General features: G+C 42.0%; 1 protein-coding gene across 1 annotated transcript; it reads right to left on the bottom strand.

The window, feature by feature from the left end:
- Positions 1–4490: 4490 nt before the first annotated feature.
- Positions 4491–20866, bottom strand: DBX2 (developing brain homeobox 2). Its single transcript, XM_006086779.3, has 3 exons — positions 20743–20866; positions 6143–6330; positions 4491–4817 (listed from the first exon to the last, which is right to left on the bottom strand). Exons 1-3 carry the CDS (start codon positions 20864–20866, stop codon positions 4491–4493), a joined length of 639 nt encoding a protein of 212 aa, XP_006086841.1.
- Between the last annotated feature and the right edge of the window lie 3336 nt (positions 20867–24202).

Raw genomic sequence — 24202 nt, 5'->3', positions numbered from 1 at the left:
GGTTGTTTATTTCAGAAATGGTTTATAAAATATATAAATTAATTCTGCAGAAATTTCCCTGTATATTCAAGAATACTCATCATCCTTATATCCCCCTACTTGTGTTATTTACCTTTACTTCACTCTTCCCACCCACCACGAGTACAGGTTGATCTGAGGCTGAGAAGAGAGAAAGAAATAGACAGTAGAGTGCACTATGAACAAACAAAGTTATTGAATTCTTCCCTCAGACTCTTCCTGACTCCTCTTTTGACCAATGTAGCTGAATGGAGGAGGGATAGCATAGAACTCCAGCAATGCAAAGTAGCTTGTATTTTTCTGAATAGTGGAGTACTTAACCCTATCACGACCACCACCACCACTGTAAATGAAGAAATGGGTGTTTTGGAGGATGTTATATTATATTTTGCCCCAAATTTACTGGTTCCAGTCACCCGTGGAATGGAACAGTTCAAATGTTGTTTGACAAGAAGACTAGATTATAAGTTTCTTGAGTGGAAGAACCATGCTGTCCCTCATTTGGTTACAGAGAGCCTAGGACAATGCCCAGTAAGTGTTGAAGTCCAGAAAGAAAAAATATATTTGTGGATTTCAGATGACTGCAGAGGCAATATCTAACACAAAGCTTATGAACAAAATGTAATGAGCTTTGTTGCATTAAAAGGCCAGAAGATACAGATGATGTATTATAGAATTGAATACCTGAAACCTATATGTTATTAACCAATGTCACTCCAATAAATTCAATAAAAAAGAAAAAAAAGGCTAGCAGACCTTGATAAAATCACTGCTCATCAGGGATGAGTGGTGGAGCACTCTGGAAAGTATATACAGTTTAAAAGAATGCATCAACATACACATGATGTATTACAGAATTGTATACCTAAAACTTTTATAGTGTTATTAGCCAATATTATCCCTAATAAATTTAATTTAAAAAGAAAATCAAAGGATGCATCAGAATGGGGAATGAGGGGAGCCAGAAGGAACATGTATGGTTTGGACAAGCATATTTAGTTGTGATTTTATATTTTAAAAGTGGAAAAAAATTATATGCATAATGATCCTCAGGGGTAGAGAGGGAGGTATGGATGTTGAAGAGTACGTATGAAATATATGTCCAAATCTGAGCACATACTCAAAATTGATTGGAAGGTGTGGCCTGTTCATGCGTCTGGATTTTTAAAGTTTAAGAATCATTGGCCTAAATAACTAGGTTCCCCACTCAAACCACCTCATTACTGAGAAAAGAATTGCCTTTTAAACATCAGTAATTGTGGTGTTCTCTGTCTTCACATCCAGTGTTCATTCCGTACCTGCTTACAGACTTCCAGCCCTTTATATTTAGCTTTATAAAGTAGTCACCTTGATAGATGCTAGAGGATGGTGCTCACCATTTTGTCCTTCTCATCTGCTTAAGATCCATTTGACAATTTCCTTAAAAAAATTTTAAATACTTTTGCCTCCAGGCTTCTATGGTCCTGGTGCTCACTAGAGCAGTATTTGTCTGGGAAGCAACAAATACACTAATGTGTGATCACATGGAGAAAAGGACAGTATGTAGATAAGAGAGGAAAATACACCTGTAAGTACACTGTAGGCGAATGGAGGGCTAGCAGAGCACAAGGTAAGAGAGAAGGGAGACCCTTGTCAATTAGAATATCAAGCTCTGAAGTTCTTTCCCACAACTCAGGTAAGTGAAGGCCAAGTTAAAGGTATAGTGGGCATATGTATGTGTACCGTGTGTATGTGCTTGTGTTTCCTAGGTATTCCTAATATATACATCCAAAGAGTACTTTTCCTAAGCCTAACACATTCCAAAGTGGAAACCAATTAGAAGATTTATTTGTATATTCAAATATCAAGCCAATCTTACAAAAAGAAACCTCTGCTGAGTCTGAGCATGGGGTAAAACCTGGGGGAAGATCACTTAAGTACCATTAGCCTCCTTCTAAAATATGGGTAATCAATGGCCATGACAGTTTCTCTCACTTGATTTTCCCAGTATTCTCAATAGAAATGGACTGTAGGTAAGTACTTATTAGCAATGAGTGATTTAAAAAATTTCCATTTTATGCTCCTATGGAGTTAATCTCTATAGAGCAGTGGTTCTCAACCTGTGGGTCGCGACCCCTTTGGGGGTCGAACGACCCTTTCACAGGGGTCGCCTAAGACCATCGGAAAACACATATATAATTGCATATTGTTTTTGTGATTAATCACTATGCTTTAATTATGTTCAATTTGTAACAATGAAATTGGGGGTCACCACAACATGAGGAACTGTATTAAAGGGTCGCAGCATTAGGAAGGTTGAGAACCACTGCTTTAAAATGAATAGAGAAGAGAATACTGAAGGAAAACCATTCCTCAAATAAGAGCTTGTAAAGTACAATGTGGTTCTGAATTTTTAAAATAAATTTCACTACAATCCTCAAAATGTTACGTCTTACAATGCATCCCACAGTGGTATGCACCCCCACGTAGTTGGTAAGATTTCAAGATTTGAAACTTCAGGGTCCAAATTTCAATTATTAACCTCATGACCATGGGCAATCACCCTAACCACATTGCCTCAGGCCTCTGTCTGGGTAATAGGAATCCTGATAGTAACAGTGCCTACTCATACGGTTATTGTCATGAGTTAACCCACCCTAAAGGCATAGCACATAGAAAGGACCCATTAAATGTAAATGAGGTTAACATCAAATAAAGAAAAGAAACCACACTATAAATCATTTTCAGGGTGATTGCTTCATAAGTTATATAAATGTCTGATCACTATGTTGTACACCTGAAACTAATAACTTAAAAATGAAGAGCATTTTAATTTAAAAATGTACTTTGTTGTCAGAAGATCGCTGCCTCTACTTCCCGCAAAGAGGCACTGAGAAGCTTCTTCTGAGATGAGTTTTAAATAAAAGATCTTGTGATAAAGACACAAGCTAGCATACACCAATTCAAATTCCATTCATAGAAAATAATTTCCTGATGCTGACTAAAGCTATTATCTTCTGAAATATTACCTTTTCTTTTCTTGTACTGTTTTATTTTTCAATTACAGCTGTATTCAACATTATATTAGTTTCAGGTGTACAGCATAGTGAAATACTCTTTTCTAAACCTTCCAAGTCTATAGTTAAAAACGTAAGCAAATTAGAAGCCACTCTCTTTATGCAGCTTTCTCACTAACAAGATGCCACATCACGAACTTCTAATACTGTTTCTTGTCTGCAGATTAATAATAACCTAGTTCAAACCATATCATTTCCTTTTCTCTGCCTCATTTCCTTCAAAGTAAAACATAATTTTTTCTTGGACCTGGAATAAAAATTCTAGATTAACTAAGCAAATCGTTACCAGAAAGGCAATTTTATAATAATACTATTTCAGGGTACTTCAGAAACATAAAACATCTGTATGGTGTTTGTTAATACATAAAAATAACCTAATATATATAGTCTATACCACCTAAGTGGAAAAATCAAGTCTATACGTAGAAGTGCAAAGAGAAATCACTATAGATTCCTTCAATATTGTGTTCTGAAGTCCAATTGGAACATTTAAAAAACTGTGACACTTCTCGAAGTCTTGGCTGGAGGTCACAAATAGCTTGGCACAGATGGTTTGTTTGCCAACACACTTTTTTAAAAAACTCAAATATCTTTAGGTGGGTCATGACCCCCCCTTTTTTTTAATCTGACAGGCCCTGAGAGGCATTTTACTTTGCAAACCCTGATTAAGGCCCATCCTTAGAGAAAAGAGCTCAAAAGATAATCATTGGTTAAATGGGTACCTCCCTCACTGATGGCCTGATAAAATCCAGAGACTTGGAAATTAAGAATACTAATAGGTACATTCAGAAGTTCTTCTAGTTTGCTTGTTGGATTAATTTTAAACATACACTTTCAATGTATGTATCCAGCAGTGGCTCATTTGATTGGGAGTGCTGAGTTGTTAAAACTCATTTACAGCTGGTTCCTGAATGAAACCAGAAAATAGAAAAATTTTAAAAACATGTTCTGATGATATACAAATTTGGACTAAAATCCAACTTTTATAGTATTTTTAAAAAATTAATAGCATTTGGTCAATGGTTGGTTTTTCTTCATGTAAAAGGAGATGAATTTGCTCAATGCGGTATTTAAAAAGGAACTGGTGTTTCTACTAATATATTTTAATGACTATTTATATACATATACACATAGAGACACATCATATATATACACATATTTAGACTGAGCCAACTACCACTCTCATTTTTCACTTCCATCATACTTTCTGGGAGATTCTATTCCACTTACAAATTAAGTCTGAGTCTTAAGACCCAAATAACAGAACACTGGAAAAAGTTTCCTAAAGCATTAATTCCTGCATCACTCCAACGGTGTTAGGTTTTAGGCACTGATGAGGCACAAGCTAGTTGGCTTTAGAGTCCAAACATTATGAGTTAAGTGTTCTTTTAAATTAACGTGAAGGAACGCTTCCATTCAGACGGTAAGTACGCCCTTGTCTCCAGCTTCTTCTTCAGAACACAAATATAAGGCACCTCGCAGTGAATTGGCTTCTGGGGGCTGTGCCCCCGAACTCTCCTGGATTAGTCTTTCTGGAGGTTCTGGGAAATTCTCCCTCCACCTGGGACTCGAGTGCTGTTGGGAGCTGTCCCAGAGGGAAGGACACGGAGAAGCGAAGCCCAGAGCGGAGCGCGAGAGGGCGTCCTCCTGAAGGCCTACTTCTTGGGCACACCTGTTGGAAAGCACTTCCTTTTCTTTGGAATTCCGCCACTTCATCCTTCTGTTCTGAAACCAAATTTTCACCTATTGATAAGATAATTGAATAAAATGTTCACTTATTCGACATTCATTCGCTTCAGCATTTGACACTATTCATTTCTCCTATTGGGCCTTCTACAGACTACCTTATCATGACAGCCAGCCTAGCAAAATCCTTGTGGCTTTTGACTTGGGCTTCTCCAAAAATAACTGAGAAAGTACTTTAGTACAATATCCCCACATATACTTAAAAACCAAGACAACTGTGGTAAATCGGTTACATCATATGAGTCCAATACCTTCCAAGACTGATTTAACTCTCTTCAATATTTTAAATCATTTAGTTTGTGCTACATTATTTATTCAAAGGAAATGTTATCTACTGGTAATAGCATCTGAGTGTTTATTTTGTACCAGGGTCAGGCCATGCACTCTACATGGGTTACGGAATTTGATCCTCAGAATGTCTTCAAGAAGTCCTCATTAGCATGCAAGAACACTGAGGCTCAGAGCGATAAATAGTTCCAGGTCGCACGGTGCTTAGACTAGAATACACGACTGTCCCGTTCTAGTGCCCAGACTCATAAGCATTTGGATCTCAACAGGAACTTTTGGAGACTAAATTAAGAATATATTTTACAATGTTTTGATAAACTTCAGGTGTTATACAGTTTCCAAATTTGATTACTCCCAGAATTTATCAAACTGGAATAATTAGGCTCAATAGATAACAATTGATTGTAATTAACCCCAAAGTACTTATGAGTGGTTTCTAATTTGAGCCATACCTTCCCACCACCCTATGGGAGTCTCTTTTTTCTATGAACCTCCCTCTTTACCTATAGGGTAGCCAACTGTGCCTGAGCAAAAAAGATCAAGATTGGGGAATAAGTGAAGATGGTGAAGGGGAATAAGAGGTATAAACTATAGCTATACTTGACATAAACCCAAAGTACAAAATAATGAAATCTATTAAGAGTTACTTATGACTCACTCATTCAAACCTTGGTTTTGGATTAAAAATTAAGAAAAAGACAGGAAACTTGGTTCCTGTTTTTGTAGGGAATTAAGTAGCCTGCTTTTCTAAAATAAAAGCAGAGCAAACAGTTTAATGAAGTAAATGCCACATCCTTAGCATTTACATTACATTTACAAGAATTAATGAGGCAAAAACCTAGACCTCTCGGCAAATGGACCCATTTCCAAATAGGAATTGTGACCTATATCTGCACCCACTAAAAAACTTATGAAAATCATTTTAATAATGCTTCAGGGTCCAGCCTGGTACCACAAGTATTTGCCAAATGGATGGCTCCCATCATATTCACTCAGAAATCAGGAGCGGTGGCCATCTTCCTGCTCCTCAGTACCTGTGATTCCTTTAGTCCCAAGTTGATGGCAAGTTTCTTCCGGTCTATTTTGCTGATATATTTCTGCTTCTGAAACATTTTCTCCAGAGCCTTTCTCTGGTCCTCAGAAAAGACGGCTCTTCTTAAAATGCCCCTCCGAGCTTTGGAGTTCGAGTCCTGTGCCAGGAGAGGCAGCACACTCTCCTCATCTGGAGATGGAAAAAGATGCAAAGCCCAGTTAGCGTTATCAGAGAAGCCTGCGTCTTTCCCAGTCACTGTGCTCCTTGTCAGTACGGTGGCCAGGTTCCCTTGTCTCTGCGCTCTGCACGCTTAGAGCAGAGCTCCTTCCCAAGTGTTGGTCATGGACTCTGTTGAGACTCTGATCAAGGCTCTTTGCCCGCCTCTGGGGAAAAAGAACCTATGCTTTCCCTCCCGACTTTGTGTGCCACGTCAGAAAGTCCCCGGTCCCAGGTAACAAAGCCCCCATGCAGAACAAGAAGCAGGTGGTTTAAACACTTCATGCTTCTCTACTTCTTCATTCACTCATTCATTTATTCTTTCCAGAAACTTTTCAACACCGACCATATGCCAGGCACTCTGTTCAATGCTATACCCTGAGAGAGAAGACAGATATGTCTTATCCCACTCATTACCTGTGAAATCTAGTGAAAGGCATTGATTGAACTAGCAGCACAAGTATAAAATACGCGGAAGGAGGGTACCTTAAGAGCACAAAACAAGGGGTCTGATCTTACTCCGGGATGTCAGAGAAAGATTGTAAAAGTCAGAGAACGGTTCATCTGAGAAGGGAGGTTTGGAAAACCCCCAATCACAGCCACCACCACAAGCTGCAATTCAGTTGATCACCAACTCCTTCAGGTCTGAGACTTTTACTACCTTTTCTGCCTTCCTGTGGCTAGCATAACACTAGTTCCCACCCTATAAGAGTCTCATTCATCATTCATTCATTCATTCATTCATTCATTCATTCATCTTCCCAGCTGTGGTAGGCAGAATAATGGTCTCCCCCAAAGTGCCCATGTTCTAATCCCCATAACTTGTGAATATGTCACATGACATGGCAAGGGGAAATGAATGTTACAGATAGAATTATGTAAGTTGCTAATCAGATGACCTTGAGATTGGGAGAGTATCCTGGAATATCCAGGTGATCCCAAGATAATTACAAGAAGAGGAAGGCAAAAAAAAAAAATAGAGACAGATTTGAAGGTGCTACACTTCTTGCTTTGAAGATGGAGGAGGATGCGGCCAAGAAATGCAGGCAGCCGCTGGGAACTGGGAAAGGCAAGGGAACAGGTTCTTTCTCCCCTAGAGCCTCCAGGAGGAATGTCGTCCTGCCAGCCCCGTGATTTTAGTCCAGTGAGACCATTTCAGGCTCCAAACTTCCAAACCTGTAAGGTAATATGTTTGTATTGCTTTAAGATGCTAGGTTTGTGAAAATGTGTTACAGTAGCAAGAAGACACTACTAATACACTGGGTATCAGACTCCCTGGGCTAATTGCTAAGGAAACCAGACAACTACCACATGGTCTCAACCCTCAAGGAGCTCACTCACCCTCTTGAGGGAGGACTGACACATGACCATCACTCCAGAAACAGGCACCAGGGAAGGAGGACTCTAGTTTTCAGCTGTAGCTGGTACACATTTTGGTGCTTCATAATTATTTTTTTCTAAATAAACAAGCGAATGAGTAGACACTGCATATAGACTTAAGTACTAGAATAGAATGATCTGTAAGAGCTATGGCATCACAAAGGAGGAAATGGCGAGTTCAGAGAAAATAGTTAGGTTGAGCCAAGTCTAAAAGAACAAACCAGTTCAAAAGAGAAAGCACCAAGGCCAATCCAGGCAGAGTGGCTGGCACATCTAAAAGCACTATGCCCAAGGGAATCAAGTCTGTCCAAGGACGAGGAAGCAGGCTGCAAGGCTGGGGAGGGGCCTGAAGCAGGGAGTGCAAGCTGACAACCATATCCAGCCTGCAGGTGGGCGTTGCTTGGTGTTACAGTGTTAAGGTTTCTGATTTAATTGTCCACATGTAATAACCGGGAGGTTTCATGTAAATTCCAGGTTTCCAGCATCCCTTCAAAGGGCCACACTGGGCTTTCTCTCCCACAAAGCTAATGGCTGCCAGAGTGAGCAGCAGGTGCTCCATCTAAAGGCCCTCGGTTTGCCATAGCCTCACCTAGCTTGCATTTTACCTGCCAGGCTCTGGAAGGCATTTGGACCTCTGGCATAGGGATTATGGAGTGGAATTGGGCCAGATCATAGAGGACTACAAGAGTCTGGGACATTATCCAATAGGCAGTGAAGATCTAATACTTACTCTGTTTGAAGCCACTGACATGCATTATTTCATTTACTAGAGCCCTGGTGCATGGGTAGGGTCCCTAGGCCTGGCCGGCCATCAGGGACCATCGGGGCCTTCCAGCTGCTGGCTGAGACCTTCCTTAGTTCCACGCCGCCCCCCGGTGGTCAGCGCACATCACAGCGAGCAGTCGAACTCCCGGTCGGTCGAACTCCCAAGGGGACAATTTGCATATTAGCCTTTTATTATATAGGATACCTCCCAACCAATCAATGCTATGAATGCTACTATCATTCTCCCCATTTTATAGATAAATAAAATGAAGTTTAGGTAACTTAAGTAACTTTATCCGAGATCACATGGGCTGGGGCTTCAAACCCAGAAAGACCAATTCCAAAACAAAGGCCCCTAACCCTACACGATACTCACACATTCTGACATATATTTTAGAAAGAGAATGCCAATAAATAAATAAATCTGGTTAATTCTACATCTGTAATAAGATAGCTTCCTTTCCTATTTGTCTAAAAGGCTGCAAACATCTCCCAGCAAGTCCCTCAGTCCTGGGTTACCCCTCATTCTGGTTCATCCTCATGTTGCCAGAAGAACCACTGGCCTCTCCCTCTTTCCTTCGAGTTCTGTAACATTCACATCTCCTTAGGAATGCCACAGCCCTGGGATAGAACACACCCAATTCCTTACAAAGTCTCCTTTTATTGATACCCACCCCATCCATGCATCCTCTCATAGGGTCTTAGTCAACTCTCCATTTATAGAACCACCTATTTTGGCCTGTCTCATGCCAATGTCACATCTTGAAGCCAGGTTTTAACAACTGTATTCACTATTTATCAGAGATTTAATGAGTTTTACAAAATATTGGTCAATAATAAAAAATATTCTAAACAGCTCAGTATGTCCATCTTTTTCTAAGTGCTTTTCTTCCCTGAACTTGCCTCGGTACAGAGACCTTGGGGTTGGCCCTTGTGCATGATTTCAGAGCACACAGGTATCTGGTGGGAAGATGTCTCTCTAGGAAGCCTCAGGACAAAGGACTTGGGAGGTCTGAACTCCAAACTGGGTTTGGATCTCAGCACTTAGCAGTGTGATTTGGAGCAAGTTAGTCTCTTTCAGCTCCTCTTATAGGGTTGCTCTAAGGATTTGATGAAACAGCACAAGAAAATTTCAGTGCCAACCCCACAGCAAAAATCCCACAAATCTATTTGTTCCCCTTGTTGGATATATTTTTATTTTTATAAGAATCACATGCCACAGACATCCTCTGTACAGATGAAGTGTTCAGAGCAGTTAAGGTGCAATGCTGCCCAGAGGACACAGAGCTCAGCTGGTAACAAGGTTTTCAGAATCCCAATGCTCGGATCCTTCCTCTGCCCACAGAGCTTCTCTCCTCAGGAGTGATGGGTCAAAACTTGGAAGGAACATGTGTAAACACAGCCAGCGCTCCTGTCTGTGGCCACAGGCCCTGCACCCTGTCCTGATGATCGGACTGCGAGCCTGACTACAGGGCATGTCCTGTGCAGCCTGCTCACTGTGCGCCCTGCTCACGTGATTTTTGATTCTGGCATTCTTAGCTTGTAAATATATCCAATCTATCATTATGAGAGCCGTATATATTAAAACTTAGAGACAGAAACCGAAATATTCAAAGGGAAAGTACATTATGCTATATCCACTCGGTGAAATGTTAAAGAATCATTAAAGATGAGGACTTTGAAGATCAGACAGCAGCAAAGATATATACTATGCTTACAACTAAGCAAAACGCAGAGGAAAAATACTGAAAAGGCAAAAATAAACACTAAGACAGGCTACGGTTGGAGAGTTGTGGACAAATAATTCATCTCCACTCTACATTTGAAGTCTGGTTATATTTTCTAAAGAAAACAGCAAATGATCAAGCAATCTTCGGGGGAATAATCTGGCAGAGTGGTTGAGTTGCTGCTGAGTGGCAACTGAAGATGAATCCAATCCATCCTTCGGGTGCTCACAGTTGATAAGAAGAGGTCCAAGGAGAACACAGGCAGCCACAGCACCTCGAGATAAACACCCACAGACCACAGCAGCGACAGCATTCAGACCGCCAGATAAGAAGCCACTGAGTCTCGGAGGCCAATGGAGTAAGTCCTGTGAGAAGAGCAGCCAGAACAGCACCTCCCCTTGCTGGCCATCTAGACAAAGCAGGCAGCGCAGACACGTGAGTGGGGCGAGGACAAGTGTGAAACATGGTGGATCTAGGAAGCTCGCCCAGCCCGGTGTCTCCAGATTGCAGGGTATGATTGGGGAGACACAGGGGATAAACTGGGAAGGTAGCTTAGGGCCAGGTTATAACTTACACAGGGAGAGCCTTTCAAGGAGGACCTGACCAATTTAGCATTTTAAAAAGGCCAATATTTTCTGAGTTTATAAAACTTTTTATATCTATGTAGAAATGCAAAACAAATGTATGGACCTATATGGCTAGTTTTTTAAAAAATCTATATATATTTTTCTAAGTAGAGGTTTTTATAAGTAGAAGTCATTATTCTACTCATTTAGCCCCTTCTTCACCAAGATCTATCTGTTTAAATAAAATAATGGAGTAACACATTTAAATGCCCCTAAAATAGAAACCCATAGGTTTTTCTTAATGAATTACTTTTAAGCCAAGAGAAAGGAAATCCCCATCAAGGGAATCTACAAATAAGTTACACGTACTAACATTTTGGGGGTCATGGACCCAAACCAGACCTCATTCTCTGGAAAAAAAGACCTGGAGTGGTTTGAGGGCCAAAGGGCTAACTCCTGGGTCCAGCCCTTAGCTTTCAGTGTCCATAACAAACACGAATACAGCCAATGAACACGCAAAAACTATGGTAAAGATAAAGAATATCACATTCTTCCTTTCATTGCTAGTTGCCTGCTTAATGCACACATCATGCCTGTGTTCACACAGCGATGTGCCTCGGGTCCCACAAGAAGCTGCACTACCACCAATGCTCCTTCCCCTGATGGACCCATGAGGATTTTAACAGCTCTCTCTGGATCTAAGCATTGACCACACTGATGCACCTACAGTGTTTTCAAACTTTCTAAAACTATGAATATGTGCTCACATTTATTCGTGCAAAACAAACATGGGCTTCAAGAACTTGGTGACTCAAAAATCTCTCAGAAGCTACTGAAAACTTACAAGCAACAAATACCTCCGACTATTCCTGAGTTCATGACAAATGTCTGACTGGTATGGAAACTTCCAGGTGACAAAAAATAAATATACAAATGAATAATCTATACTAAAAATAGCCTAGGTGGTGTCATGCCCTCACGCATCATGCCCTAACGTCTTCACAAGATGGCCGTCACAAGATGGCCATCACAAGATGGCTGTGCACACAGCGAAGGTGGGGCCCAGCGGCCACTCCACGTGGTGAGGCCTGGGAGTCCCATGGCTCCACGCTGCATGGAGGAGGCCGGTCCCAGCGTCTCCACCACCTTACACGGAGGAGGCAGGTCCTGGTGAAGGAGGCAGGTCATGGCAGGGGGAGGCAGTTGGGGGCGATCAGGCCAGCAGGAGAGGGCAGTTGTGGGTGATCAGGCCAGAAGGAGAGGGCAGTTGAGGGCGATCAGGCCGGCAGGGGAGCAGTTAGGTATCAATCAGGCCGGCAGGGGAGCGGTTAGGGGGCAATCAGGCTGGCAGGCAGAAGCAGTTAGGGGCAATCAGGCAGAAAGGCAGGCAAGCAGTTAGAAGCCAGCAGTCCCAGATTGTGAGAGGGATGTCCGACTGCTGGTTTAGGCCTGATCCTGCAGGGGTCCCAGATTGGAGAGGGTGCAGGCCGGGCTGAGAGACACCCCCCCTCCTGTGCACGAATTTCGTGCACCAGGCCTCTCGTATAAAAATAAACAAATGCAGAGTTTAAGGCATGGAGTAGAAAAGAGGCATTAAAAACCAGGGCCACCAATTCAAGGTGCTACATACAGACTCTGGGATATCATTATGATGATTATATTCTAATGCAGCTTCCATATATATCTGGGGCTCAACATGTGCTAATATATGTGCTAACTACACGCAGCATGTCATGTAATCTTTACAACAATCACCAGGGTTATATATTATCACCCATTTTCCACAGGAAAAAACTCGGGCAATTGAGGTCACACATCAAGGCAGAGTGAGGCCAATCATTGCTCCTTAAAATTATACCGAAGACTGTGGACATTATGGGTGGGCATGGAAGGAAGTCAGGAGGTGGGGAAGAGTCAAATTAAAATGGCAGAATGACCTGTTGGAAAAGTTTTCAAAGACATGATTCCCTGCCCTAACGGGTTTGGCTCAGTGGATAGAGCGTCGGCCTGTGGTCTGAAAGGTCCCAGGTTCGATTCCGGTCAAGGGCATGTACCTTAGTTGCAGGCACATCCCCAGCAGGGGGTGTGCAGGAGGCAGCTGATCGATGTTTCTCTCTCATCGATGTTTCTAACACTCTATCCCTCTCCCTTCCTCTCTGTAAAAAATTAATAAAATATATATATTTTTTAAAAAGACATGATTCCCTAGATCCTGAGATGACCTCCACACAACATCATCCCCCGGAACCCCCGTGTGTAATGTGCCTAGTGAAGGGCACTGCAAATGGAGGTGCACTGTGGTGAGTGATATTGTTTGGGGGTGGAGTGGGGGGAAGGAGAGCAATAGAGAGACACAGCATTAGATAAACTAGTGGAAACCTCTGCCTCTCCCTTTGCTTTAACCTCCAAAAAACATGTCTGAACTCTGAAGTCAGGCATTGCTATTTATAACAGCCAACAAGCTTAGGGAACAAGAGGGCACCCGGTAGGTTGCTTTCTAGACATCAGCCCAAGGGCACAGAAGTGTAGCTCTGCCCTGGCTCTTACCCCTGCAACCTAACAGAGCCCCTCCCAGGAACAGAGTTCCAGGACTTCGTGTGCTGTTTAGACTTACTTGACTCACTGGCATCTCTGGATTATTGATCCCATGTGGGGCAACTTCCTTTGTCCTATATCCTTTCACCTTATTGCTTCCGGAAGCCCCGTGAAGGGTTTTGGACCGTTCATGTCTTTGCTCCATTCTAAGTACCTGGGCCCTGCCATGGCACTGGCCTTGTTTCCTGTTCTCCTCTACCCCCAGTCTGAGCTACCTTGGGATCACAACAACCCAAAAAGTGCTGTATGATGGCCACTCCTCGTAAGCTATACTGTTTCAGGTTTTCTTTCTGAGTTTACACAGGCTTTTTGTATTAAAGACTCAGTGATGACCCAATATCCTTGTGACTTTAAGGAAAGTTATAGCACACATCTATGAAGCAACAATGAATCTACATCACTTGAGGCTTTTAGTAAAAAAAAATATAAAAACCCTGGCCTGTTTGCCTCAGTGATTAAGAGCATCAGCCTGCGGATCAAGGGGTCGTGGGTTTGATTCTCATGTCAATGTTTCTCTCTCTCTCTCTCTCTCTCTCTCTCTCTCTCTCTCTCTCTCTCTCCCCCCCCCCCTTCCTTCCTCCCTTCCACTCTCTCTAAAAATCAATGGAAAAAATATCCTCCAGTGAGGATTAAATGTGTGTGTGTGTCATGATGGTGGTGATGATGATGATTATTTCAGGATAGCTCATCAGAGATTACCAACCAACGTTTCAGAAGCACATCCCTTCATCCTTCTATACAGATTCAATAGTAGCTTCTCAGAGCTCAAAGAGACAGACCATTTGTTTAATGCAGGCCTCTCCACCAGGGCAGCTAGGATGCCAATGGCCCAATGACTATTTCTTCAAACGTAAGTTATTTTGAACCATGAGTCTGCATGTCTCCTTCCTAGAGTTGCTTTCCTCCAACTCCAACATAGAGTGGTGCTTCTCTGTGGACTCATCTTTTTCTGCAACACTTGAACAGTTGTAGTCCCGTTCACCTGCCTGTCAGGGTTTCCTCATTTTCTCTCCCGTGAAGAGCTTCCTGGCCCTTCTTATTTTCAACTGTGGAGTATGCATGTGCATTTTATGTAAATCTCATGGATTTGAGGTCTAGAGAGAAAAGATACAGCATTTTCCTAGCCCACTCTATTTAAACTGGAAGTTATCTTCCAATCTCTATATACCTAGTATTTGGGAATACTATCTACACTAATAAAAGAGAAACATGGTAATTAGCATACGACCGCTACCCTTCCCATTGGCTAATCAGCATATCCTTATGCAAATTAACTGTCAGCCAAGATGGCATCTGGCAGCCATGCACTGAAGCGAGCAGGGAGGCTTGCTTTCTCCAGTGACTGCGGACTCCAGCGTTCCCCACCTGCCGCTGCCGGCCTCTCAGGGGCAACTCTAAGCAATTATGTACTATGTGGCAAATAAGAAGCTAAACAAAACCCCAGAAACCGTCTGTCAGTCAGCCAGGTTCAGCCAGCCAGCCGCAACATTGTATCGATGTTTTCAGCAGCGAGGCCTCAGAGCTAAAGCTGGCCCAGAATAAAAAAAAAGAAAAAAGAAAAAAAGGAGCGGTTGGGAGCTTCAGTCACCCGCTTTCGGAAAACAGCCCTCAGCCCCTCAGCCAGACTGGCCAGGCATCCCAGTGGGGACCCCCACCCTGATCCAGGACACCCTTCAGGGCAAACCAGCCGGCCCCCACCCATGCACCAGGCCTCTCATCCTATATAGTAAAAGGGTAATATGCCTCCTGGCACCGGGATCAGCGGAGCAGCGAGGCTCCCGGCACCGGGATCAGCATGACAGGGGGCAGTGCCCAAACCCCCTGATCAGCCCTGCTCTGTGCCTGATAGGGGGGAGCTCCCCAATCCCCTGATTGCCCTGTGGTTCTGTGTTTGACAGGGTGCGGCGCACCAACCCCCCTGATGGGCCCTGCTCTGTGAGTGACAGGGGGTGGCGCCGCAACCTCCCCATCGACCCTGCCTTGAGTGTGACAGGGGGCAGTGCCCCAACCCCCCAATCGGCTCTACCCTGAGCGTGACTGAGGGTGGCATCACAACCTCCCGATCCTCCCTGCTCTGTGCATGACAGGGCGGCGCCCCAACTCCCCAATTGGCCCTGCTCTGAGCCTGACCAGGGGCTGCACCTAGGGATTGGGCCTGCCCTCTGCCACCCGGGAGCAGGCCTTAGCCAGCAGGTCATTATCTCCTGAGGGGTCCCAGACTGCGAGAGGGCACAGGCCAGGCTGGGGGGACCCCCCCCCCCCGAGTGCACAAATTTTTGTGCACCGGGCCTCTAGTATAATAATATTTCATTATCACACAGTTTGATTTTCTAAAAAATGTTCCCTTATATTCAGCCCAAATTCAATTTCCATTAAATTCTACTCAGTCCCAAAGCTTTCCTTGATATCTGTAATAAATACAATATATCTAACTTAAAGATAACTTCATATTCTATTATTTCTCTTCTCCAGGCCAAACATATTCAATTGCTTTAAAAAATTCCTGACCAGGCATATAGCTCTTTCACCATTTTAGTTGCTGACTACCTCCTGACCTGGTTTTTATATGCAAATCTGTTCCATGTGCCTTTTAACGTGGACCTGCAGAACTGAATAGATGTAAGCAATCTGACCATTACGGAGTCCAACAGGACTATTATCTCCCTTTGTTCTGGATAGTCTACTTCCAAAAGCACAATCCAACATCCCCACATCATTCTGTAGACACACACCTAGCTATAAGTACAACCCTCCCCTACTTTGTTCTATCCGCCCAATTATCTCGCTCCCCTGTTCTGTATTTGTGCATTAGTTGGGGAAATCTAAAATCGGGACTTTTATTCACTGCCCTGTTAGATTTTATGTTCAGGCAAGGGCTATAGACAAGGTCAAGAACAAGCATACTATACTACTAACTAGTTCCCCTCCCACATACCCCCCCCCCAATACTTATGAACATTTAGGGAGAAGAGAACTCCATTTCAGGAACATTACTCATATGCTTTCACTGCCTCTGTAGAAACGCTGAATAGAGCCATCAACTTGGAAAATCTATTGTCTTTGAGTCTCTGTCTCCTTTAAACATTCCTCCTGGTTGACCGAGTGTCATTTATCCATGGAGCACCCGTCCCGTCACTACCAAGAAGTCAAAACCTACATTCAACTTATTGCACAAACTCAATTATGTTCTCAACAAAATAATTAGGCTTCCTTCCCTATTTGAACACAATGCTGCATCCCTCTGAAGATATCAGAGTGCTAAAGAGAAATCTTTACAAAAGAAATTTTTATGCAGCCTTGAATGGACTTCCACAGGCCTTGTCGGTTTCTGCAGCCACTCCAGCTTTGAGCACAGCCAAGTCAGGTGGCAAGGATACTAACCAGAGCCTGGCCAGGTGGCTCAATTGGCTGAAGCGTGGTCTCATACACCAAAAGCTTGTGGTTCGATTCCCAGTCTGGGTACATACCTAGGTTGTGGGTTGGATCCCCGGTCAGAGTGAATAAGGGAGGCAGCTTATGGATGTTTCTCTCTCACATCAATGTTTCTCTTTCTCTCTCTCTCTCTCTCTCTCTCTCTCCCTGCCTCTCTCTAAAATCAATAAAAAACATATCCTCAGATGAGGATTTAAAAATTAAAGAATACTAACCAGAGCATTAACCCTCATTGACAGCAGCACTCACAGGACCAAGCTACATGCACAATAACAGCAATGTCCCTTCCCTGCTGCCTTCCACAAAGTCCTAAATTCAAACTTGGAGAGTGTATTATGTTCTTTTAAGTTTTAACAAAGAAGGGAAGGGAGTAAAATGATCTCAAAGAGAGACAATGAAGGTCATCTCCCAATAAGAAAGGCAGAGCAGCTTGTCCCAGAATATTTTTCCCTGCGCATATTTTTACACTGCTGCTCCACATTTAAACTTTGTCTTCTAATGCAAAAAATTCTAAAAAGGTCAAGTTCAAGTTGGGTACTCAAAGACAAAACGAAATAATTATCTGATGAATTCAATTAGCTATCCTACATAATTAAGACTCCCTGAACTTTTTTCAGGTAGTTTTTCTGAAGGTCATTCTCTGCATAATTTCCAAAACTTTCCATTTCCTTTTAGCTGAGAAATGTGTTATTTTTTAAAAGAACCTTATGGATGTAATATCAAAGATTTTCCTTACACTGCTTTGAGGGAGGGGAGAACTTTTACTGCTGCCTTTTAATTTTCCCCCACTGTAAGGGTTGTGCTTAAATAGCCTATTAAACTATTTATTATATGTGGGAAGGGCGCTGGATGAATGATTGTTTCCACATTGCTACGAGTCGATCATAAATCTAAAAGTTAACAAGAAAAACTAAATCAACTATAAACAACCGAGTCATGTTAAAAGAGTCAAAATGATATTTCACTTGCTAGTTATGGGTGTGTTGATCTGATCCTACACTTTGGGAAATAGTGAAGTTAATACTGTGAAACAATAATGAGGGCTGTTGATTTCATCGCTTACTAAACATTTTAGTATAAACCTTAAATTTGGCTGTCCAACCTGAAACACAATATGAGATTATTTGGACAGTTCATTTTCCTCCTTTTGTACAATGGAAAAATTTAAATGCTTGGGCATAAAAAGCGTTCTTATTATTAAAAAGAGAAAAAAATCGGGGGGATCTAGTAAATGCCTTAAATAAAAATGATTACTGTGCAGACATAAGCCTTATTAACTGCTCCTTGGCATCATGGTTATTTATGTAAAAGTCTTTATTGACAACATAAATCCACCATTTCATTATTATTTGCTGCCAATACAATGAACATTATAAGCAAGAAAATAAGGAATTCATTTCAGATTTATAACTAATGAGACACCAAAGGTTATTTAAAAACAGTTGTGGCATCTCTAAACTGCTTTAAAATGCAACTTTAGAAATAAAAACAAACCCAGTGCAGCATTCTCTATCCTCAATCTCAGCTGCTTTATTAAATAAAAAAAAGATAAACAAGAGACTTATAAGCCCCCAGAGATCAACACAATTTACAACAGTGACACCGAAAGCATAAAGTGGGGAGAACTGAGAAGCAGATGGAAGAAAATCAAACTTGCTTGAAGTAAATGTTCAAGCCATTGAGAAGATGAAGTTATCTAGGAACTGTCTTTAGAACAGTTTCTATGTGCTCTTTTTATTAAACAGGCCTGGGCACTAGAGTACTTTCATGATTTAAAGACTCTTATTAGCGCTCACCGGTTTGGCTCAGTGGATAGAGCGTCGGCCTGCAGACTGAAAGGTCCCAGGTTTGATTCCGGTCAAGGGCATGTACCTTGGTTGCGGGCATGTCCCCAGTAGGGGGTGTGCAGGAGGCAGCTGATCAATGTTTCTCTCTCATCGATGTTTCTAACTCTCTATCCCTCTCCCTTCCTCTCTGTAAAAAATCAATAAAATATATTTTTAAAAAATAAAGACTCTTATTAATAAAACACTCCTAGAGAATGAATACAAACATCCACTGACACATACACGAATGTCCACCTGTTGCACAGAATTTTTTGGTCCATTTCCACTTAGTTAAACTCCTTTGACAGAGGTTTTCTAAAGCAGAAGACCAGTGTTCCATCAAGGTGAAGTAACTGAAACTAGGCATGGGACCTTTTTTAATCTCCACCCCTGGAATGCAACACCAAAGATTTAATTCCACGGAGATGCCACTGTGCTAGGGTATCAGGTATTTGGGTTTTTAGTCTCTGCTCCACTGGTCTTTTCCTGATACTCAAATATATGGTGATAAATGTCTCCTTAATTTGCACAACAGTTTTCAATTGCCCTCATGGGAGACCACCTTGAAGGAGCGAGTAAAAGGTTTAGTCATGGTTTCTATTTTTCTATTTGAATCAATACACTCTAGTTAAATGGACAATTAATAGGTCACTTTCAAAATAGTAGTGCATCAGTCCTGGTTAATAAACAATCCCCACAGTTGATAATGGGCCCTATGTATTCAGCAAGTCCTGCATGCACTCAGCTCATCCACTAAATCCCCTTTCAGGTGGACAGGGTTATATGGGAAGATGAGCTAGAATGAGTCTATAAAAGTCAGTTTCATTCACTGCTTTATTTTTTCAGTCAAGTGCCTTAAATGGTGTCCAGAAATTCACTTGGAATGTGAGACAGGAGAAAAGACTGGCACACAGAGCCTGGCTTTATGACCATACAAAAGGGCAACTGACCCTTGCCCAAGCCTTTTCCGTGTGAAATGGTTCCTAAAGTTCATCCGCACAGTGAAAAATCGTGGTGAGGTCGCGTGTGGATGAGTCAAGTGAAAGTGACGATTGGTCACGGGTCTGTCGCCCATTGTGGCTGGGTCCCAGCCCTGTGGAGGGCTCTGTGGGAAAGTGTCGGCCCCCTAAAGAGCTGCTCAGAAGCTTGCAGCTCATTAAACGGCCAGCATTTGCTGCCTCACTTGTCAGGAATCATTCTGTTGAGCAACGGCTCTGCTGAAACATTCATAAAACACACGCAGAGAGGCGGCAGGGATCTGAATTCAGCCATGATGGAGCTCTGACTTTGGCCCGACTCAACTCTTATTTCACTTTTCACCCGACAGAGTGGTGAACCTGCATAAATGTTTACCTTGGGCAGCTGCAATAAACGCACTCCTCCCCTGGACTTCTTTATCATAAACTCGAATTCTCTGCCTCCAGATTCCTATCTAGTTTAGAAATCTAAGACCAAGGTGAACTCGATTGACTTTCAGGGAGCCATTTTTCCTTTGCGTGTGTGTACACACTCTTTAAGTTTTTGGAAGCTGTCATTCTCGCTCCACCCCTGAAATTGATTGAAATTTTGTAATGTTTGAGGACAAGTTCTCTTGCAAATATGTCCTATGAGGCTGGTTGGTTTTCTTCAAGATTACGAAGAGGAGGAATTTCTTTCTTTGTACAATCTTAACGATTTTAAATTCTTTTCTATGGACACCTAGTGGCTTTCTGTGTCACATTTTAAGCTGAATGGAAATTTTGCACAGCACAATTTCTTAGCCTTCCTTTTTTTCTTCTTTAAATGGGTATTGCTACACATTTCAGAATGAGCCAAAGTGGTTCCTCTGAGATCTTTTATATCCAATGGAAAACAAGTCCCTTTCCTTGGAGTGTCGGCCCTGGGTTTCAATGCCATTAGAAACTGCTCACAATTGCTCAGTGTGCTGAGGTTTGATAAATCTCTGGGAGCCTCCTGAATAGGATCGCTGTGATTTTTAGTGAGGAATTAGCTCCTTGCCATTGCATTACCAATTGGTTTTCCAGAGCACATTAAATCCTGCTGCTTCGGTTTACAGAATAACTGAGGCATTGCTGATGAGGCATAAAAACTTACTTGGAAAAACAGTGGGGGATGCGGGGCGCCGACAGGACCCACCGCAGCAGGCTGAGTAGAATGGCGGAGCAGTCAGGAAAAAAGGCTTGGAAGGCGCTGCAGAGAAAGCATTGATAGCACTCATTAGCCATTTCTTTTAGACAATATTCAAAATCCCAGTTTCCCAAAAGTCACTGAGTAAAAGCCCTTCATTTCCCGAGCCTTTAGTTATTCCTTTTAATGAATTGAAAGTAGCCCTTATCTGTCAAAGTCCTTGCCAAATAATTTAATCAAGATTTGGAAGATGTGGTGAAAAGACTGGAATGAGCAAAACCAAATGTAACAGTTTATTTCCATGTAGTCCTAATTGTAAGTAGTATATATCAGGCAGCAAATATTCCCTTACTTAAATGATCCTAGAGCAGTGATGGCGAACCTATGACACACGTGTCAGAGGTGACACGCGAACTCATTTTTTTGGTTGATTTTTCTTTGTTAAATGGCATTTAAATATATAAAATGAATATCAAAAATATAAGTCTTTGTTTTACTATGGTTGCAAATATCAAAAAATTTCTATATGTGACACGGCACCAGAGTTAAGTTAGGGTTTTTCAAAATGCTGACACGCCGAGCTCAAAAGGTTCGCCATCACTGTCCTAGAGCAACACTATCCAAGAGAACTATCTGTGGTGATGGAAATGTTCTATAGCATCACTGTCCAATATGCACTTGCCACAGAGGGCTACTGAGCACTGGAAATGTAGCTAGTATGCCTGGGAATTCTTCACTAAATCATGTTAGGTTTAAGTAGCCTCGTCTAAGGGCTATCATATTGAGTAGCACAACTCTAGATATAATACTTGCCAAGAAACAATCTGAATGTTGAGTTTAATTTCTAAAAGAGATTATACTACTTTAACCTACTTTCAGAAGGTTCTATGAAATACGTAGTTGGATTCCAAACTTTATAATAGTTAATTTATAAATAATAAATTACAGAATCTGAGCAATTCCACAACAAAAAATGTTTTTTTTCTGATCGCTTTTTCGTGTTTAAAAGTGTTTGAGAAGAATAATAACATTTTATCACAAGAGAAATCTAGTTAACTTGAAAGCATTCATGTTTATAGTATAGGGAGTTGCCATATAATTCTGTTCTGCTCATTTTATTAAACTGTGCTGTTCCTAATATATTCAATACATATACATGGGCTAGTTGTCATTATACTTATAAATAAAGAAATTTTAAATTCTGTTTCTCAGTAGATGAAAAATACCTATAGAGGATGTCATAGAACATTAATAGCTCTTTTTTGGTGAGCACTTACTATATGCCAGCTTTTGGTTAAGTACCTTAAATATAAATATGGATGGGATTTCCTGAAGGTGGGAAATTTCCTTTTACTAGGGCACACCCAGCAGAATACCTGGCACACTCTAAAGAGTCAATACATTTTCATTAACTGAATAAATGATCTGCAAATCTAAGAAATTGGAAACTTCCTATCGTCTTACATAAAGAATGAGGATCAGATGCACCCCTATGTTCCTAGCAGCACAGTTTACCATAGCTAAGATTTGGAAATAGCCTAAGTGCCCATCAGCAGATGAGTGGATTAAAAAACTGTGGTACATCTACACAATGGAATACTATGCTGTTGTAAAATAGAAAGAACTCTCTTACTATTTGCAACAGCATGGATGGACCTGGAGAGCATTATGTTAAGTGAAATAAGCCAGTTGGAGAAAGATAAATATCACATGATCTCACTCGTTTGTGGAATATGATGAACAACATAGACTGATGAACAAAAATGGATCCAGAGACAGAGAAGCACTGAATGGACTGTCAAACCTCAGAGAGAAGGCAGGGGAGGGTGGGGGAGGAGATGTAACAGATCAACCAAAGGACTTGTATGCATGCATATTAGCATAACCAATGGACATGGACACTGGGGTGTTGGGGCCTTAAAAAAAGAGGATCAGGAATTGACCCCATCCCTGTTCCCCTGACACTACCTGAAATACAGTATTTTCTATAACAGATGACCTTGAAATCTAACACATGACTTCAAAATAAATGTTTTTATTACTTTCCCTTCATACCCAATGGCACCTGAACCGCATCCAGCACGGCCAGGGGTGAACCTGAGGAGGGGCGGTGAAGGATTAAAGAAGACAGACAAAAGAATACAGTTGGGGCCAGCTGGGACACTGGAAATGTTCTCAGATGGGGAGACAGTGCCCCAGCCTGTAAGCCAAGTCTTTATTTTATAGTCAGATCCCACGAGGCAAAGCAAGGGTGTGGTCAAGATGTTTACAATGTTCTCCCGAGTTCCGAATCTACTTAATTACATGCACCTGAGAACTCTATCAACCTTTGTTTTGGCAGCATTTGCTGCACCTCCCACAGCCCACATAACTCAGCCACCTGGAACCACAGGTTTGGACCATAAGGTCAAGCCTACAGCCATAGCCTTTGGCTAGAATTGTGCTGGGAGGGCTTTGTCCTCCGAGCTGGGACCTGCACATGGCTTTGCCGCGAGAAGACCATGCCCTCTCATTAGTCCGAGGCTTGAACCTGTCCAAACACTGTAGCTGCTCTCCACAGGCACCTCTTTTCTCAATTATAGTAAAAATTATTTTGATACAAATACATACCTTCTTTTAAGAACACAGTAATTTCAGACTTGTATTTTAATCAATTGATGAGTATGTGTTTATTTTCACCAATGCATTTGAAGGATATCTATATATATATATATAAAAGGCTAATATGCTAAGTGTCCGACCATCCAACCGGTCACTATGATGTGCACTGACCACCAGGGGGCAGACGCTCAATGCAGGAGCTGCCGTGACGCACACTGGCCATTTATAGAGAAACAGCCCCATGGACCTGGCACCAACAAAGCAACAGCCCACCAAATCGCAGCCAACACTGCCAAGACCCCATGGTGCAAAATGCAGCCCACAACCCAGCCCAGTCCAGAAACTGTTGCTGTGGGTGCCGGGTAATGACATCATATAGCAACGCCCAGCTTCCTCTCCCTAGCAACTAGCCTCCTTGGAGTTTCTTCAGCCCAGGAACATGACTTGCTTTATAGCCAGGTACAAACATTTCACAGTTTAACCAAATGTCTGTGAAGCATTTTCCCATGCCTTACCTCATTTGATCCTCACAGAAGCCCTAGAGTAGGTAGATAGGAGACTCGATGGAATCCTATTTTCTTTTCATTAGCCAGAAAACGGAGATTTTGAAAGCTTAGAAACTTGACCCGACTGAAAAGAAGTAAGAAATGGTGCCCCTTGAAAATGACTTCAGGCTTTCTCACTGTGCAGAATATAGTCAAACACTGCTGCAGTTAAATATTTTACCCTTTGTTCTCCCTGTGTGATCTACAATAATAATCTGCTTCGTGTTGATATTTACTGCTGTGTTGCTGACAATTACCTGAAAGAGAAGTTGGGGTGCTTC

This window comes from Myotis lucifugus, unplaced genomic scaffold, assembly GCF_000147115.1.
Source record: "Myotis lucifugus unplaced genomic scaffold, Myoluc2.0 scaffold_30, whole genome shotgun sequence".
Taxonomy (NCBI): Eukaryota; Metazoa; Chordata; class Mammalia; order Chiroptera; family Vespertilionidae; genus Myotis; species Myotis lucifugus.
Note: the sequence above shows the minus strand (reverse complement) of the source record. Positions and strands in the feature narration are given on the sequence as shown.

Bases quoted from the DNA above. Each gene is read 5' to 3' on its own strand.
- DBX2 (XM_006086779.3), bottom strand. From the start codon at position 20,866: ATGAGTGCTATCAATGCTTTCTCTGCAGCGCCTTCCAAGCCTTTTTTC. The intron at 6,331-20,742 runs GTAAGTTTTTAT...TTCCATCTCCAG, and splicing joins ATCCCCCACTGTTTTTCCAA to ATGAGGAGAGTGTGCTGCCT. The intron at 4,818-6,142 runs GTACTGAGGAGC...TCTTATCAATAG, and splicing joins TGGGACTAAAGGAATCACAG to GTGAAAATTTGGTTTCAGAA.